General features: G+C 33.8%; 5 protein-coding genes and 1 pseudogene across 5 annotated transcripts in view; 1 reads left to right on the top strand and 5 right to left on the bottom strand.

The window, feature by feature from the left end:
* The window catches only part of LOC146912954 (uncharacterized), a 50,319-nt gene that overhangs the window by 11,231 nt on the left and 21,720 nt on the right, over positions 1 to 17,368 (bottom strand). The window lies entirely within an intron of this gene.
* The window catches only part of LOC146912955 (uncharacterized), a 51,187-nt gene that overhangs the window by 17,291 nt on the left and 16,528 nt on the right, over positions 1 to 17,368 (bottom strand). The gene's annotated exons all lie outside the window — the stretch shown is intronic.
* Positions 3,217 to 4,745, bottom strand: LOC146912959 (F-box/LRR-repeat protein 17-like). Its single transcript, XM_085720817.1, has one exon. It carries the CDS (start codon positions 4,743 to 4,745, stop codon positions 3,399 to 3,401), a length of 1,347 nt encoding a protein of 448 aa, XP_085576943.1. The 3' UTR covers positions 3,217 to 3,398.
* On the top strand, positions 6,147 to 6,509 carry LOC146912958 (uncharacterized). Its single transcript, XM_085720816.1, has one exon. It carries the CDS (start codon positions 6,147 to 6,149, stop codon positions 6,507 to 6,509), a length of 363 nt encoding a protein of 120 aa, XP_085576942.1.
* Positions 8,267 to 9,980, bottom strand: LOC146912957 (uncharacterized; annotated as a pseudogene).
* Positions 13,169 to 16,778, bottom strand: LOC146912956 (F-box protein At1g47056-like). Its single transcript, XM_085720815.1, has 2 exons — positions 16,127 to 16,778; positions 13,169 to 13,449 (listed from the first exon to the last, which is right to left on the bottom strand). Exons 1-2 carry the CDS (start codon positions 16,776 to 16,778, stop codon positions 13,169 to 13,171), a joined length of 933 nt encoding a protein of 310 aa, XP_085576941.1.

Genomic DNA, 17,368 nt, shown 5'->3' with positions numbered 1-17,368 from the left:
TTAGTTTTGCTATTTACACCAATGCAAATACTACCATGTCCCATTTGAGAGAATTTGTTTAAAATGCTCTCAATTTCATCAAAGCCCAATAACCTGGCCCATTAAGTTTGCAGAGAAAAAAAAATCACGCAAGATGCAATTTCTCCTCTATTCTACAAACAACTCCTCTACCCTTCAGCGCAGACAACAATCCTCTCTCCCAAGCCAAGAAATGGATGCTGACTCCGACCAATAAACAACAAAAGGTACTGATTACTTTTGAAAGAAACATGTTTCTTTGGTGTTAAGATTGCAAATCTATTTGCTTATACATTATTCTGTCCTCTCTTTATTGCAACAGGAATCTCTCTTTGCTTATGCTAAAAATGATTTGGATCTCGCTGGGAGCTCAACTTCTGCAAATGTGTTAACAATGTACAATTTGTATAATATTTCGATGACTATGTGTTGAAACGATGGTTTGGATATAATAATCCAACCCTTTTTTGGTAATCAAACTTAAATAGGTTTTTGACTATATCGCAACATCTATATTTTGACTGCAGTACACTATATGTGTAATAACAATGGTTGTTATGTTAGTTGGTATGTTAGTTCATTTCCATATTTGAAAAGGACAACAGTGTTCTATGATTTCAACAATACTCCTTAGAATCAGTTCACTTTTAACCGTTAACAAATGTGATTGCCAACAAAATTATCCGAAAAAAAAAAAAGCAATCCACCCCGTGCGAAGCACGGGTTGACAGCTAGTTTTTATAAATAATTTATTACTTTAATGCATTTGTTTACGCATTTGCTTAGTATTTTAATGGTTTTTTTTACACAATTTTTTTGTTATGTATCCATGTATATGGTTGAACCTGCTTTTGTTTCAAAGCCGGATCCAAAGGTATATTTTGTTGATGTTGTTGAATATTTTGTCAGAAAGAGAAAAAGAAGTATGTAGAGAGGAGATGATTAACTAGGCTCGTTGTCAAGAACTATAGGTTTGATTTACGCTTAAAATAGATAAATCATACAGTGGTTCCGGACGCAGACAACCGAATCTTGTTTAAGCTTGTGAAAGAAGTGGAAAGTATAAAGGATCAAAGAAGAAGTCTAAACGAAAAGACATAGGTTCAAGCAAATGTGGGTGTTCCTTTAGGTTGCATGGTTATTTCAGTTCAACAAAACTCTAGGGTCTCAATATTTTTTCAGGATTGCATAATCATAAGATGGTGCCACAATTAGAAGGTCTTATGTTGGCTGGTCGAGTAACTACGAATGAGACAAAGATTGATGGTGATATGACAAGAAATTTGATAAAACCGAAAAATATTCTTTTGGATTTGAAAGGTAGACAGAAAGACAATGTGACAGTCGCCAGAAAAACTTATAATGCACGTCACCGATACAAACTGAGAATCAGAGGTTCGAGAACAGAGATGCAAGAGTTCAACAAATTTGAAGAAAACAACTATGTTTTCAATTGTAGAACGGTTAATGGGTCAAAAATTGTACAAGATATATTTTGGCACATCCTGAATCTGTGATATTGTTTAACATCTTTTCAACTGTATTGGTGATGAATTCGAATTATAAAAATAGTCAATACAAAATGCCATTTTGATGAGATTGTTGGTTTGACCTCAACCAAGATGATATATAATGTCGTCGGATTTGCTTTTTTCACTATGGAGAAAGAGGAAAATTTAACCTGGGCTCTACAAGAGTGTCCTAATATGTTGAAGTTAAATAAAAATGTAGAAGGTAATATTTACTAACAACGATATTGCACTGATGAAGGTTGTTGCCAAAAAATTTCTAACATCTACTATTTTAGTGTGTGAATTTCATATTTTAAAAAATGTGAGAGTTGGATGCATATTGGATTGCAAAGTCAAAGATTACAAAGGAGAACATATGAAATCCTCGGATTTGCTTGACACCATCATGAATGCTTGGCAAGTGATAGTCAATTATCCATTTTAGGAGCTATACCCAGATGAAGTTTTACAGTTCCGAAATGTTTGTGAATAATTACGAATGAAATTTCTCAAACTTCTAAAATAGATAAAATACTTTTAAAACTATTTAATAAATATTTTTTTTACCTTAAAAAAGTTATAACAAACGATTTGATAGAGCTCATTTGTTACCGATTAAAATAAAAGTGACTTTGACATTCAATATTCGATAGATGATTTCTTAGAGATTTCAGCGCCGTTTGTTATAGCATTTTTTAAAATAGATTTTCGTAGCGTAATATCTTTTTGATATAATTTTTTTAATAAAGAAATTTTTTAGGAAAGCTTCAAAATAAAAATTCAGATTTTTGTAGCGTAATATCTCTAAGATTAAATTACTCACACCTGAAATTTTGTCCAGGTAATTGATGTGATATACTCCTATAAACTTCTAAATACTTACTTTAAAGTAAAATTAACAAATAATTCTCTCATTGAGCAGCTGTCATAAGCTAGAATCTATTTTAACTTTGTCCTAACCTAAGGTAAATACATTTCATCAAATTCATTACCAAATAAAGCATAGGTAACCCCAGAAATCATAATAAACAATATCAATGATGTTAATAAAATTTGCCAATCAACAGTTCATTTGGAAAACTTCACTTTAATCCAATAGGACAGACTTTTTGCTTCAACAATCATTACAAAACAATGAATGAGAAATTGAACAAAATAAATAAATTTCTTCAGGCACTCATTTGAGCATTGGAATCTTCTAGTTCTATATATTTCTTTAATTCCAAACTTGTTTAAATTTCTTTGAAAAGCAACCATCTTCTCTCGATCTCCGGTAACCTGTAGCACACACAAAATGAATCAACAAGTGTCATAATTCTCCATTTGGTCACCTTAGAGATGAAATTCTAGTCAGTAAGATATTTGACCCTCCAAAAACTGTAAATTCTAAAATATTAAAAATAAATTAATAGTTTTTTAACAAACTACTATTTTAGTCTCTGGAGTACTGTTTTATTTTTATCAAGAGGAAGATAAAAACAAAAGAACTATCTATGCTCCTACCACTAGTTAATTCACCTGAACCATTAATATATCTTGTATACATGATCTCTTGGAAATCACAAAATACTGCACTCAAACACCAATTCAATACTTTCATCTCCTTGATCAGCAAAATTCATTTGCAACAAACAAGGCTATCAACACTTGCAAACAAGCACCAGATAACACTCATACTCAATGAAACTCTAAGCATAGCACTATTGATGACAAACATATTTATATCATTCAAAAAAGTAATCACATTGTTTCAAATTTATTTGAATTTAATATAAACAAAACAACAAAAACAGCAGACTGGTTAGTAAATGCACCTCTGTAAGTTTACAATTTAAAAAAAAAAAATAAAATATCTTAGAGAAGTAAATATTAAAACAAGGACAACTTACATAGTAGGCATCCATGGCGAGAGATGAGTTCCCTAGTTTTATCACTTATATGAAAATCATCCAAATAAATCTTTCTCAGTTGTTTGCAGTTTTCCACGACATCTTTCACTCCTTTCTCCGCGACCCAATTACAATCTATCAGTGATAGTTCCAAAAGCCCAGGACAACTCTTTGAGATCGCATAGAGTGTTTCATCATCAACATTTGTATCTGACAAGTCCAACACCTCTAGCTTGGGAAGTACAAAGTTCATTTCAAATATGTCCACATTTGGACAATCCTCTAAGTTCAAATGTGTAATCATATAAAAGCTCCTTACAACTTGCCAAATACCTCCAGATATTAAAGAACCAGAATAACTCAAATCAAGCAGCTCCAAATTGGGGAAAGAAGAACCAAACATTATGATGTTTTCGTCAGTTAACCAATAGTTCTTACCTAAATAGAGGGACTTTAATTGAGGGTATACACCAATATCTGTCAATGAATCATTAATCTCTACACTCTCATTCCCAATATCAGTCTTTTCCATTCTGATCTCACTAAGTGAAGGACAGTTTCTAACAAGTAAAAACAAGGATACTTCTGTGAGCATATAACAACCATTAAGGTTTATAGACACCAAACCAGCAAGAAACAAAGTCAACTGGGCAACATGTTGATCATTCAGAAAATTAGTGTGATTTTTTCTGAAACTTTTACCGAGGTTGAGTTGTTTAAGCAAAGGGAAACAATCGGCAATGAGTAAAAGGTGAGAGCTTTCAAGAGAATGAATGTCGGAAGCATTGAGAGAGGTCAAAGTAGTAATCTTTTGGGAGAAAGCTCGCAACCCATTAGCAGGAAAGACCAAATTATTGGAAATATTGAGTGATGTGATATTTAATGGGAAACGAGAGATTTTGCAGAGAAGCATGTCCAGGTCACATTTGTAATGCGAGAGGTTGAGGGAATTGAGGTTTGTAAACCTTTCAAAAAGGCGATCAAGGAAAGGGTGTGTTTGATCGAAGATAGTAAGCGAGAATAGGAGACCGTTGGTGACGGAAAGGAACTGTTTGGAGACAAGGGATAGAGAATTTAAACAGCTATGGCGGTTTTTGTCATTGATGATGAGGAATCTGAAGACAATTTCCCAACAATTATCAGGTAAATCTGAACACAATTGAGATTTGAAAGAAGTTCTGATCTTTTTCCTTTTCAATGGATTTCGGAAGAGTTTCAATGGTGTTAAACTTACCGGTAAAGATTTTCTTTTCCTTTTTATTGGCCGGGAATGGTATGAGCGCCGCCGACAACGGTGGTAAAGGAAATAGAAGCTATGAGAAGTCATACTGCGCTAGTTTTGAGTGTTGTAGGGTTTCGAATGAGAACAGAACGAGGGATAGGTGTAGTGAAAATAAGGGTTTTACTGGATACGTGAATATTAAATAAATAAATAAAAGTGACGCTACAAAGGTGAGGTGTTTTCAGGCTTTTTATTAATTTTTTTTTTTTTGAAGGAAGGCTTTTTAATATTTTTTATGTTAACATGGAAATAACAATACGAATAAGATTTTATAAAAAAAAAAAAAAAAAAGAATAAGATTTTATTAAAAAAAAAAGGAATACGGAAAAATAAAATAAATTTATATAAATAACATACACTATAAAAATGACATAATTGAAAGTCAAAAAAATAAGGCAAAATTACACAATTAGTCTCTTAACTTAATTTTAGGTAACACTTTCGTCCTTTATCTTTTTTTTATCACGATTTAGTCCTTTATGTTATAAAATAACAACATAGTTATCCTTTTTCATGTAAAAAACAAACAAAACTCCAAAAAAAATCATCAAACTCATAGACAAACGAAAATTTTCATCATACAAGCCTAGAAAATCAAATTTCATTGAAAAAATCTCATAAAAAATGATAAGATATTGTCATTTTATAAGATAAAGGACTAAATCGTGAAAGATAAAGGACGAAAGTGTTACCTAAAATTAAGTTAAGGGACTAATTGTGTAATTTATCCAAAAAATAACCTAAATGTAATGAGACGTGATATAAATTCTCAATGATTTAAGACTTTTATTAATTGATCAATAGTTTCATAATACATATACATTATCATAATGCTTATTACAAGAATTTATGAGACACCTATTGCGAATTTGTGGTTAAAGAAGATGGAGGGAGAAGGAGGGAAATATTTGTCATCCCTCTCGAACATCCTTACAAGGGAGAGGAGTTTTAATTTGCAGCATCCTCAGAAAGGAGATGAGGTGTAAAGAGAAATCTGGAGCATGCCAAGAAATGCGAAGATGGGAGAGGAGGGGTAAATTAAAGCTAAATTTGGAGCATACACTGAGCACTGCTATAAAAGAGAAGAATAGAATGTAAGAAGGAATGAGAATTTGTGAAGAATGGGTGGGTATTTAAACGGGGAATTTGTGAACGGAGGTTGGATAGAGTGTAACTGTCAATAAATAGGGATAAAAAAGTGTGGATACCATTAGCCTGACCAATCAAGTCTGGTTTAGCAACTCATAAAAACATGTTTAATGAGTTAATCTTGCCGACACAACACTGTGTTATAACTCGTACTTTGTATGGTTTGGGACATTTCTGATTGTATAATTTTTCTGAGGTTCACATTGCACCGACAACTTATGTGGCCAATGATGCACATAAACTTTTATAATTTAAATAGGTTAGTATTGGATCATTTGGAATACACAAAAAAGAACCATGAACTCTTATATAAAAGATATCAAATTAGCCGCAGTTTACTATTACGTGGAAAAACCCAATCCTTTCAAGGTTCGGGTTGATGTTAAATTATCCAGGTTGAAGGATCATCTAAACAAAATTAATCGCCAACTCAACCCCAAATACATGATGAGGATGGATAATGTTGATTATCGTCGTCCATCGATCGGCTCAGATGGAAGCGTTTGGTTCATTCAGATGAAGCTCAAGAACAACGACGATGAAATAATCATGTTCTCAATATTTGGTCAACATTATACAAAAGGATCAATCGTTTTGTATGCCTCCTTGGTCAGATCTTATGAAGATATTCGAGAAAGTTTGATTCCACCCAATACCTAAGAAGAGATCAAGGCTTGGATGAATGGAGTAAATAAGGATTTAAGTAATATGTCTAAGTTACTAGTTCTATAGTTAATAATACAAGATTTGCCACTACTGTACTTGTGCATGTTTCAAATAAGACAAGATTTTGTTGTAGTTAAAGTTTTCCTTACCCTCTTCAATAGTTCATTAGCAGCAAGGACCAAATCGATCATTTAGATATGCAATGGATATAATTAGTGACTTAGGCATATCACCAATCGCTATCTATAAATTGTACAACCTCATTTGCAAATGTCATATGATGATTTGTTTGCAAGAACATGTTATACAAGCTTCTTTATCTTTTCCATATAGAATTCTCAATTTTTAATTAATAATAACATAGTTCAAATATTTTACTAAATCAATTACTAAAAGTTCTGCAACTTTATCTCTACAATCAACACATGCTTCTTTGGAACCTTCGATTGTGTAGATAATCTTTTGAAAACTTGGGAAATCTGGTTTCAATCACGAGTATGAAGCTTTAGTTACTCAAATGTGAACAATAGTCTAGTTCTAATCGATTGACTGGTTTCAAGCCAACAGTTTTATAGGAAATACAAGTATCATCAATGTCATTTGCCTTAATGAAAGTAATGTAAGTTTTTGTATCTCACACAACACCATTTTACATAATATGTAGATAACTTTCAAACCGATTCAAACCAATATGACATTGAATTCTTGAATTCAAAAATATATTAGAGTCTCCCTGATCTGAGTTTTTCTATAGATAATCACTTACAAATTTATAAAGGCTTCTTTTCATCAAATAATTGTCTGATTTGAATGGCTCTTGAAATCCAGAAACTAATTTAACCTATAGACCTAACCTAAGGTTTATACATTTCATCAAATTCATTAGCAAATTAAACATAGGTAACCCCAGCAGTCAAAATAAACAGTAATAAGGTTATCGAAATCTGTCAGTCAACAGATCAGATGGAACACTTCACACTAATCCAACAAGACAGGCTTTTCCTTTAATTCCAAACTTGCTTAAATTTCTTTGAACTACAATCTTCCCTCGATATCCGGTACCTGTAGCATATATACACAAAATGAATCAACAGTATTTCAAATGTCACTCAATTAACAACCACAACTCCACAACAGCAAACAGCCAGATACCAGAACTTCGATGATGAAAACATATAATGACTTAGGATCCTATTCATATATACCTAAATTAAATGTGTTATTTGAAGGACACAAACCCATCTGGAGTCCAAAAAGAAAATTCTATACATATATTAATTAGGATCTCAAAGAGCAATCTTGACAAAATCATACGACGTGCGAAAGAAAGTCTGTGTGGTAATGGTACAACAACAAAAAGTGGAGGAACGACTTGTTGATTTGCGAATATAAGATAAAGAAGAGTACTGATGAAGCATTATTATAACCTTTCTACCAAACAGAAGCCCCATAAATTGAAACTACATGAAGAGAAAATCACACAGTAAACCTCAGATCACTAAAAAACATGCAGCATATCAGAATTTCAAAAATTGTGAAAGATTTTACCCTTTTCCCCTATATTCAGCCCTCCAAAGTCTTCCCCTCCCTCCAAACTCCAAAACAAAGCCTTAGGGAATTATCATGTACAAACTAATGAATAAATGCACATTTTTAAGTTGAAATTCTGAAAAAGTAATTTTTGAGAGAAGTAAATCTTAAAACAAAAACAACTTACAGTGTTCATACTTTAGCACAGCAATTTCAAAATTCTAGCAAAGATGGCATCCATGACGCGAGAAGATTTCCCTAGTTTTGTCACTTAAATGAATATCCCCCAAATAAATCTCTTGAAGTTTTGTGCAGTTTTCTACCACATGTTTCACTCCTTCCTCCGTGACATAATTGCAATTTTGAAGTGATAATTGCAAAAGCCCTATACAATTCTTCGAGATCAGATATAGTGTTTTATCATTAACATTTATATTTGACAAGTTCAACACCTCCAGCTTGGGAACTACAAAGTTCATTCCAAGTAGCTTCACTTTCTTACAGAAGGCTAAGTTCAAATGCCTAATCTTACAACATCTTCTCAATACTTGACAAATACCTTTAGATATGTTATTACAAGAATTGAAATCAAGCACCTCTAAATTGGGGAAAATGGAAGCAAACATTATGATATTTGCATCACTTAACCATGAATTTTTACCCAAATAGAGAGACTTTAATCGAGGATATACACCAATATGCACCGAAGATTCATAAATTGCTACACTACCCCTAATATTTTCCATTGTGATCTCACCAAGTAAAGGACAGTTCCTAGCAAGTGCAAACAAAGCTGATTTTGTGATCTTACTGCAATTACTAAGGTTTACGGACACCAAATCACCAAGAAATGAAGACAATTTGACAAGATGTTGATCATTCAGAAACCTATTATCTTCAAGATCCAAATGTTGGAAACCTTTATGACACTTGGATAACAAACAAAAGAGTCCATCATAATAACGGCCAGAACAATATTTGAGGAGAAGTCTTGTCAAAGGAAGACGTTTCCTTGCAATAGTGTAGAGCAACTCATTGGAGATATTCAAAGCAGACAAACCAAGACAAGTCAAACTCTTCAAGCTCACCAATGAGTCAATTAAATGTGAAGCAGTGAATTCAACATGATGAAGTGATATTGATAACAATAAAGACGTCAATTTTGGTCTCTCACGGAGAGCAGAAGCAATGCCTGCATTGGTTAATTCACGACAACCAAACATGTTGACTTCCTGGAGAAGCTTACAGTTGTTGAACAAGTGGAAAAGCGATTGATTGTTGATGGGAAAGTAAGAAAGATTAACCTTGCAAACTTTGAAAAGTGCTAGTTAGAGAGCCTGTACCCCAAGGACATAGCTCTCAGTCTCGTGTACCATAGTGTGCATGAACATTCCAATGTGGCTGAGATCGAGTTCTTCGAGTAACGGGAAACATTCTGCGATAAGGAACAAATGAGAGGCATTGATATCATAAACGTGGGAACAAGTGAGAGAGGTCAAAATTGTATTATTTTGAGAGAAAGCTCGCAACCCATTTTCCGGAACAGTGGGTTGATAGGATAGATTGAGTGAAGTGATTTTCAATGATGGGAAACGAGAGATTTGGCAAAGAAGGTCGTCGAGGTCATAACCGCTATATCGCGAGAGATTGAGAGAATTGAGGATGGTGAACTTTCTGTAGAGGCGATGGAGAAAAGGTTGTGTTTGATTCCGGCGGAGAGGGAGCAATAACCGGAGGCGGCCGGTGATGCGGTCTGTGATGGAGAGGAACTGTTTGGATACGGCGGAGAGAGAAATCATGTTGCGACGGTTGTTGTTTTGTCGTCATTGTTGATGGTGAATCTGAACACAGTTTCCCAACACTCATCAGGTAAATATAAATATGTTGCTGAATTTGTTGTGAAGAAGATTTGAGAGAAGTTCTCTTCCTTTTCATATGTGAAATTGTTGTTTCAGCCATTAGAGAGAGTTAGGGTTTTGAGAACACAAAAAGGCTGTGTCACAGAGAAATCAGGGTTTTGCCAAGACGTAGTAAAAAAACTGTATAAATCAGGGTTTGTAGAAGGTCAAGTGTTTTTACGCTTTTAGCCCTTGCTTCATACTTAATTATTTTTACTGAAATCAACGTTTTATTTTTACTGAAATTGAAAATTAAAACACCTTGTGTTCCTTTTTTTATTCCGAAGACTATAGAAGAGTTTATCATCCTTTCAAAATAAAAACAAAAGTTTATCATACATCTGGAATAGGTTAGGTCGAGCTACACTCAATAGCAATAGTAGTAATAAATAATATTTTTTATATTTATTTAAGAGCGGGTGGCGAAAATAGAGAGATGTTATTGAATATATTAAACAGATACAATGAAAACATATTGTTCCACTTAGTTTATAATACTTTGCCTTAAACTTTGAAAAATATGAAATACTTAATTGTGACCTTTTTCTCAATTAAAATTTATCAGAGTTTTTCAAAGGCAGCAAGTTTGAGAAATAAGGTCTTCATCATTTACTTTCATCTTCTGTAACAAGAACATATTTCACTAAGGATTTTGTTCAAACTATATGTTTTTCACTAGCTTGTGTAGAGTTAGAATTTTGTGCCTGAAATTCACTCATGGTAACATATATTTTAGCATAATAAAAAAATATATTACGGTGACTCTGCTATGAGATTCAATGCTAAAATTAGCTTCCAATGACCTGAACGTGGGGTTCTATTCTATTCAAGGTTGTCAGCATACAAAATTTAAGCATGTCTATTCTGTCTATCTGAAATCAACACGTAAACTCGACGTAAATTCAAACGACTTTACCTCGTATATTTAAATAATATTAAAGAGTGTGTTTGTGTGTGTGTGTGTGTTTGTGTGTGTGTTAAAACATATTTTATACTTAAATAGCACAATAACTGCATTAATAACCAGAAATGGTTGTGAGGGTATTTTAACAAAGAGCATCTGATAATCAGGTTTTGATCAATTTTATCAAACTTAGATGGAGTTCCGGTTAATAATCCAAGAGTTGTAAACTTTATCACTGCTTGTTTAATCCCTTAGTCACTAAGAGAAATCATCAAACAAATCCACTCAATATGATAATTACTTTATGATCAATGTATTTATCAAAAACTGAGATGAAGTTCCGGTTAATGATCTAAATGGTATTTTACTCGCAAACGATTAAGACATAAAAAACTGATCAAGTGCAGTAAAACAGATGCTTTGTGATACTATATTAGTCCGATTCGAATTCTCTGACCAGTATTCCATGCATGTTTTCAAATGTTCTGTTTCATAGTCCGATTGGAATTGACGTTCCTATTGGAAAGACCATCTCAATTCTTTACTTCTTAGACCTCACTTACAACTAGTTCACATATAGTAATACAAGTGAAAATCTCCAAGGCAACAAAAATATTACATGTGGAGTGAAGAGCCACTGTGGATGTTCAATCTCTTGGATCAATATAATGACCATTGTATTCATGAAATGTGTGGATGAGTTTCAACATGAATGAGAATTTAAGTTAGTTTCTACTAGGAAATATTAAGGGAATTTGTGCAATAATAATAATAATATGTCAATCTTAGGGTTGCTATAATATATGCATTCATCATTTTGATTTTTATTTGGTTCTAATTGTATAAATTGTATCAAGAGGGTATACAATATCTTACGCTAGAAACTACGTGTACCTGAAACTAACCTAAGCTTGATAGATTTCATCAAATTCATTAGCAAACAAATCAGAATCAACAGTAACAATGAGGCTAATAAAATTTGCCACTGAACAAATACTTTTGGAAAACTAGACCTTAATCCAACAAGACAAACTTTTTGCTCCAACGATATAATTATAACAAAATAAAGGAAATTCTTGTTCAATAAAAAAACAAAATAAAGCAAATTCCTGGGCCCTCAATTTTTCTTTGGAACCTTTCCATTCTACCTATTTCTTTAATTCCAAACTTGCTTAAATTTCTTTAAACCGCAACCGTCTTCCCCCGATCTCCAGTAACCTGTAGGCATAAAAAAAAAAATCACAACCAGAAAATGTCACTCAATTGATTGAGAAGTGCATAAAACTAAAGACATTAGAAGGACACAAACACATTCTGCATATCTTGATTTTAGCGGATCTATCAAAACTGATAATATTTATGAATTTCCGGCGTATAGAACTATATAACCTTTCTACCAAATAGCAGCCACATGAATTTCATATTATGCCATAACAGCCGCAGCAACAAAACTGATCCATTATTAAACAGACATCAAAACAAATTACAAAGCTTTACAGCAGCGTACCTAAAACATGGACCATATATAAATGTTTAATTCAGTTTGTTCAAGTTTGGCTTTGGATCATAATTTTAATCTAGTTTTTGATATGGTTTTGGAGCTTGTCATGTCAAATAACTAAATTTACCTACAAAAGCACACTAAATCTCAAGTTAACAGAATTCTAACAAGAAAACATTTAAGAACCTAATAACAAGGATTGCCACTATATGTAAGGTTTAAGGATGACTGATTCAGTTATCTTGTTAACAGAATTCTAACAAGAATTCATTAAGAACCGGTGCACGTGGGTGAAACTCAAACCAGATCCCTATTAAATTAGAGTACAGCAAGGCCTTACACCAGCAAAAGTTCCCTAGGGATGATTTAAAATTAAACCGGTTATTGTCGATATCTATTATTGTTGGTGAAAACTATGAACTCAAGATCCTTTTATTTGATGGTTCTATCAAAAAAGTTTAAAGAAAAATGGAAAATAATAGTAGGTCTGTGGTCAAATTTAACACAAATCTATAAAACTCTAAGCATAACATCCTCAAAAACCAGCCCTTTACTTTTCAAAATCTATATTTCAAAAATTTAAACGAAGAATCATAGTTCTAATTAGCCAATAAAATAACTAATGAACTTCATACCATTTTTGTTTCACATTTATTTGAATTCAATATAGAATTTTACTCCCACCCCAAGATACTTCAGTTATGAATTCTCAATATAAACAACAACAACAACAAAAACAACAGACTGCACCTTTGTAAGTTGACAATTTTAAAAAATAATTTCTTAGAGAAGTAGATATTAAAATAATTTCTTACAATGTTCATGTCAATTTCAGAACACTAGCATAGAAGGGATTCATGGAGAGTTCCAAAATTTTATCACTATTTTCTGGCACTTCAATCTGTGTCAGTTGTTTGCAGTTTTCCACAACATCTTTCACTCCTTTCTCTGTGACATAGTAACAACCTATAAGTGATAGTTTCAAAAGCCCAGGACAAATCTTTGAGATCGCAGAGAGTGTTTCATCCTCAACACCTGTTTTTGTCAAGTCCAACACTTGTAGCTTGGGAAGTACAAAGTTCATTTCAGATATGTCCAAATCTGCATTACATCCGTTTAAGTACATGTAACACCCATACTAGACGTATCTAGAAAGTCTAGCATGTGTATTAGTTTAGTACTGGATACATTAAAATTTACAACATTAAAACTTCGAATGAATAATCTTATACAACATATGCGTTTGTACAACATAAATACAACTCAGCTTTTCATAAATATATTATATGCAACCTTGATTATCCATACATCCTGCAGCGGTACAAACGAACACTTGTCGCATCATCCATTCGGCTACTAGCTTGCTAATCCAACCTGTTTATCTGAAACAAATAAGGATTGGGATGAGACATAAGGTCTCAGTGAGTTCCCCTAAATCCTAGGCTATAGGTAACCTCAGGGGAAACCTACGGTCACCACGTGTCTAAAATACAACCTGGCGGTTGATTATACGTGTGTGGGGACTGCATACTAGACGGTCGTGCATACTAGGGCCGTCATAGCCTCAACTTAACTTGTTATAGGTTTCTCTTCTATACGTGTCATGGCGGTCAAGGGGGAATCTAAAACCGCTTTGCCAAGAATACGCTCTACGTATCGAGGCCTAAGCATACTATATTCATGACACGATTCTAAACCGGACGATTAGGGGAAACCTAAGATCGTCATCGGCATATCTTTCTCTATTTGCTCTAATGCAAAATACGATGTTTCTAACATCGTATCTTATCTTGCTATCATACTAGTTTTGACGATCTACGTCTATGTTCTACTATTCTTGACGATCTACGTCAAGGCTCTACTAATTCTTGACGATCTATGTCAAGGCTCTATGACATAACATAAATATATCTAATAAATATGCACAGTCAAATTCATTCATAAGTTAGCGTTTAACAAACAAGCATTATCTGAGTTCATTTTACGGAAAGCCCCGAGTGGAGTAACCCCGAGCGCAATCCCTATCTATCCGATGGAAACCTATCTAAGGTATAACCAATGGCACTCCTGCAGTGACGTGCGGGATCCTTACGGCTAACCCCGTTTCACCTAATGGAAACCCCTTGAGCCAACCTAATGTGGGCACAAGAGACACGACCACTACATCTTGCTTACTAAGTGACATGCGGGTTCCTTACGGCTAACCCCATTTCACCTAATGGAAACCCCTTGAGCCATCCTAGTGTGGACACAAGAGACATGGCACCTTTAACTTGAAAGTCTTGTTCTATATATATGCATGAGTATTAAATCTATACAAGCTATCTCTTTTACCTCGGATTCCTATACGATCCAACTAGAGGTAAACTTATATGCTTGCTTAACTTGCTATGTGAAGAGATGTCTGATCAATTCACGTCTTGTCATAGTTGTATGGCACTCTAGGTTCTATACGAATAGGATACTTTATATCACTTCGCATCTAATCAAGCATACTACTCATGCCTAACATTCTATTTCTTTACTAACTATTCTAGTTCTTGACAAGCTATGTCAAGGCTCTACTTTCATCCCACGCCTAGTTCTTTGCTACCCGAGTAAATCGGCTATTCTCTCTTGAATCACTCTTGCCATTCTTGTTAAGATTGCCATGATTTTCTTTTCAAGAATCGTTTGATGTTATGTGCATTACCTAGATGTTGTTTTGGGGTTACAAAGTTGTAATACGTTGAAAGAAAAGTTATGGAATGCACCACCGACCCGAGGAAGGGCCAACAGGCCAAAGGTAAGTTGGCCAAACCAGAGGGCTGCGCTAATAGCGCCCCTGGAGCGTGGCATTTCTGGAGAATTACGCTATTAGCGTAGAATTTCGCTAATAGTGTGGTTCTTCGGGTCTGTGGTACCAAATTTCCAATTTTTGACCCAAAACTCATTCTAATGGTTCCTGCAATGCACCAAAACATCCAGCAATATATATATACATTATAAAACATCTTTCATGGCAATATTAACATGTACAAGACTAGATCAAGGCTAGGGTATAAAATTCTCATTTCTCTAATCTTAACTAAAAATCATGTTTTGCTTGCAATTAAACACATAATCCCAATGGTGGGTTCTATCTAAGAACTCACCTAATGATTTGCACTTGATCTTCAAGCTTCAAGCATCAACCCTAATTTCCTCTTCATTCTTGATCTTTAGCCCTTTCCTCCTAACTATGCTTTAATCTCTTTCTCTACTTGTTTCTTGCTTGCTAAGCCATGCTTGATCATGTATTGAAGGAAGATTAGATGTCTTAGAGAGGAGAGGGAGGCGAATTTCTAGAGAGAAGGAGGAGAGAAATGTTTTCCCAAAAACCTAGAGAGAGAAAGTGAAGTGAGAAATGAGGAAAAATGGCCCTTGTGGCCTTATATAGTCGCTTGCGACATTTTACCACTTTACCCTTCGCCTTAGTCGTGTTTCCTGACACTGACACATAAGCCCATTCTTGACTGACATTACTCATTAATATCTTTCGTGGTACTTAACATTCTTCACCAAAAATCACTTTCCATGAATCTTAGTCCTCTGATACATTTAACAGATGAAATTTCCCATTAGCTGACAAGCGGGATATTACAGTACAAATGTGTAATCATATCAAATCTCCTTATAACTTGCCAGATATTTATAGATGTCCAATGACAACTATTAAAATCAAGCAACTCCAAATTAGGGAAAGAAGAACCGAACATATTGATTTTTTCGACACTTGACAACCTATTGTCACCCAAACAGAGAGACTTTAATTGAGGGTATACACCAATATCTGTCAAAGAATCCTTATTCTCTAACATCTCTTGCCCAATAGCCGTATCTTCCATTTTGATCTCACTAAGTGAAGGACAATTTCTAACTAGTAAAAACAAGGATAATTCTGTGAGGCCGGAACAATAACTAAGGTTTATAGACACCAAATCAACAAGAAACAAAGACAACCGGGCACCATGTTTATCGTTCAGATCATAATAGCATTCAAGATCCAAATGTTGTAAACATCGAAACTTGGATATCAAAGAGTGGATTGCATCAGTGGGAATTTTACGCGAGATGTTGAGGGAATTGAGGTTTGTGAACCTTTCAAAAAGGTGATCAAGGAAAGGGTGTGTTTGATCCGAGACATACAGCGAAAATAGGAGACGGTTGGTGATAGAGAGGAACTGTTTGGAGACAAGGGATAGAGAATTTAAACAGTGATGACGGTTGTTGTCGTTGATGATGAGGAATCTGAAGACAATTTCCCAACAATCATCAGGTAAATATGAACATGTTTCTTCCTGAACCAACTGTTGTGGAGATTTGAAAGAAGAAGTTCTCTTCTTCCTTTTCTTTGGATTTCGGAAGAGTTTCACTGGTGGTAAATTTTCCAGTGAAGATTTTCTATTCATTTTCATTGGCAGGGAATGGTATGAGCACTGACGACGCCGGTGGGAAAGCAAATAGAAGAGAGAAATCATACGGCGCCTCCGGTTTATTGTGTTTTAGGGTTTCCGTAAAGGAACTAGGGCGCTTTGTTTGTGACAATCTTTCTTTCACTATATCGATTTATTTGTCCATTTTTTTAATATTTTTTTGTTTTTTTTCCACACAACAATACCACTCCATATTTTCTCTCAAAAAAAAATACCACTCCATATTTTTTGTTTCAAAAAAAAAAAACCACTCCATATTTTTCTGTACCAAAAAAACAACTCCATAATATTTTTTTGTAAAAACTAAAAAATAAAAAAATCCCTTTTAGAGGAGAAAGAAATTAATGTCAAGAGATTGAAATAATTTTTTTTAGGGAAAAATATTGAAATAATTTTGTAACTAACTAAATAATTTTTTAAAATAAAATGATTTTTATTACAAAAAACAAACACAAAATAGATTCTAGTTTTTTATAAAATCTCTAAGAAATAATCTCTCAAATATTGAATGTTAAAGTCACTTTTATTTTAATTCGTAACAAATTAGCTCTATGAGATCGTTTGTT

This window comes from Medicago sativa, chromosome 6 (genome assembly GCF_051527215.1).
Source record: "Medicago sativa cultivar Bolivia chromosome 6, Bolivia_mono, whole genome shotgun sequence".
Lineage (NCBI taxonomy): Eukaryota > Viridiplantae > Streptophyta > Magnoliopsida > Fabales > Fabaceae > Medicago > Medicago sativa.
This window is presented reverse-complemented; position numbering and strand designations above follow the sequence as displayed.

What these genes read in the sequence shown, in the direction of transcription:
- LOC146912956 (XM_085720815.1), bottom strand. Translation starts at nt 16,778, where the DNA reads ATGAATAGAAAATCTTCACTGGAAAATTTACCACCAGTGAAACTCTTC. An exon ending in CCCTCAATTAAAGTCTCTCT is followed by an intron (nt 13,450 to 16,126) that starts GTTTGGGTGACA and finishes GATGTAATGCAG; the next exon opens with ATTTGGACATATCTGAAATG.
- LOC146912958 (XM_085720816.1), top strand. Translation starts at nt 6,147, where the DNA reads ATGAACTCTTATATAAAAGATATCAAATTAGCCGCAGTTTACTATTAC.
- LOC146912959 (XM_085720817.1), bottom strand. Translation starts at nt 4,745, where the DNA reads ATGACTTCTCATAGCTTCTATTTCCTTTACCACCGTTGTCGGCGGCGC.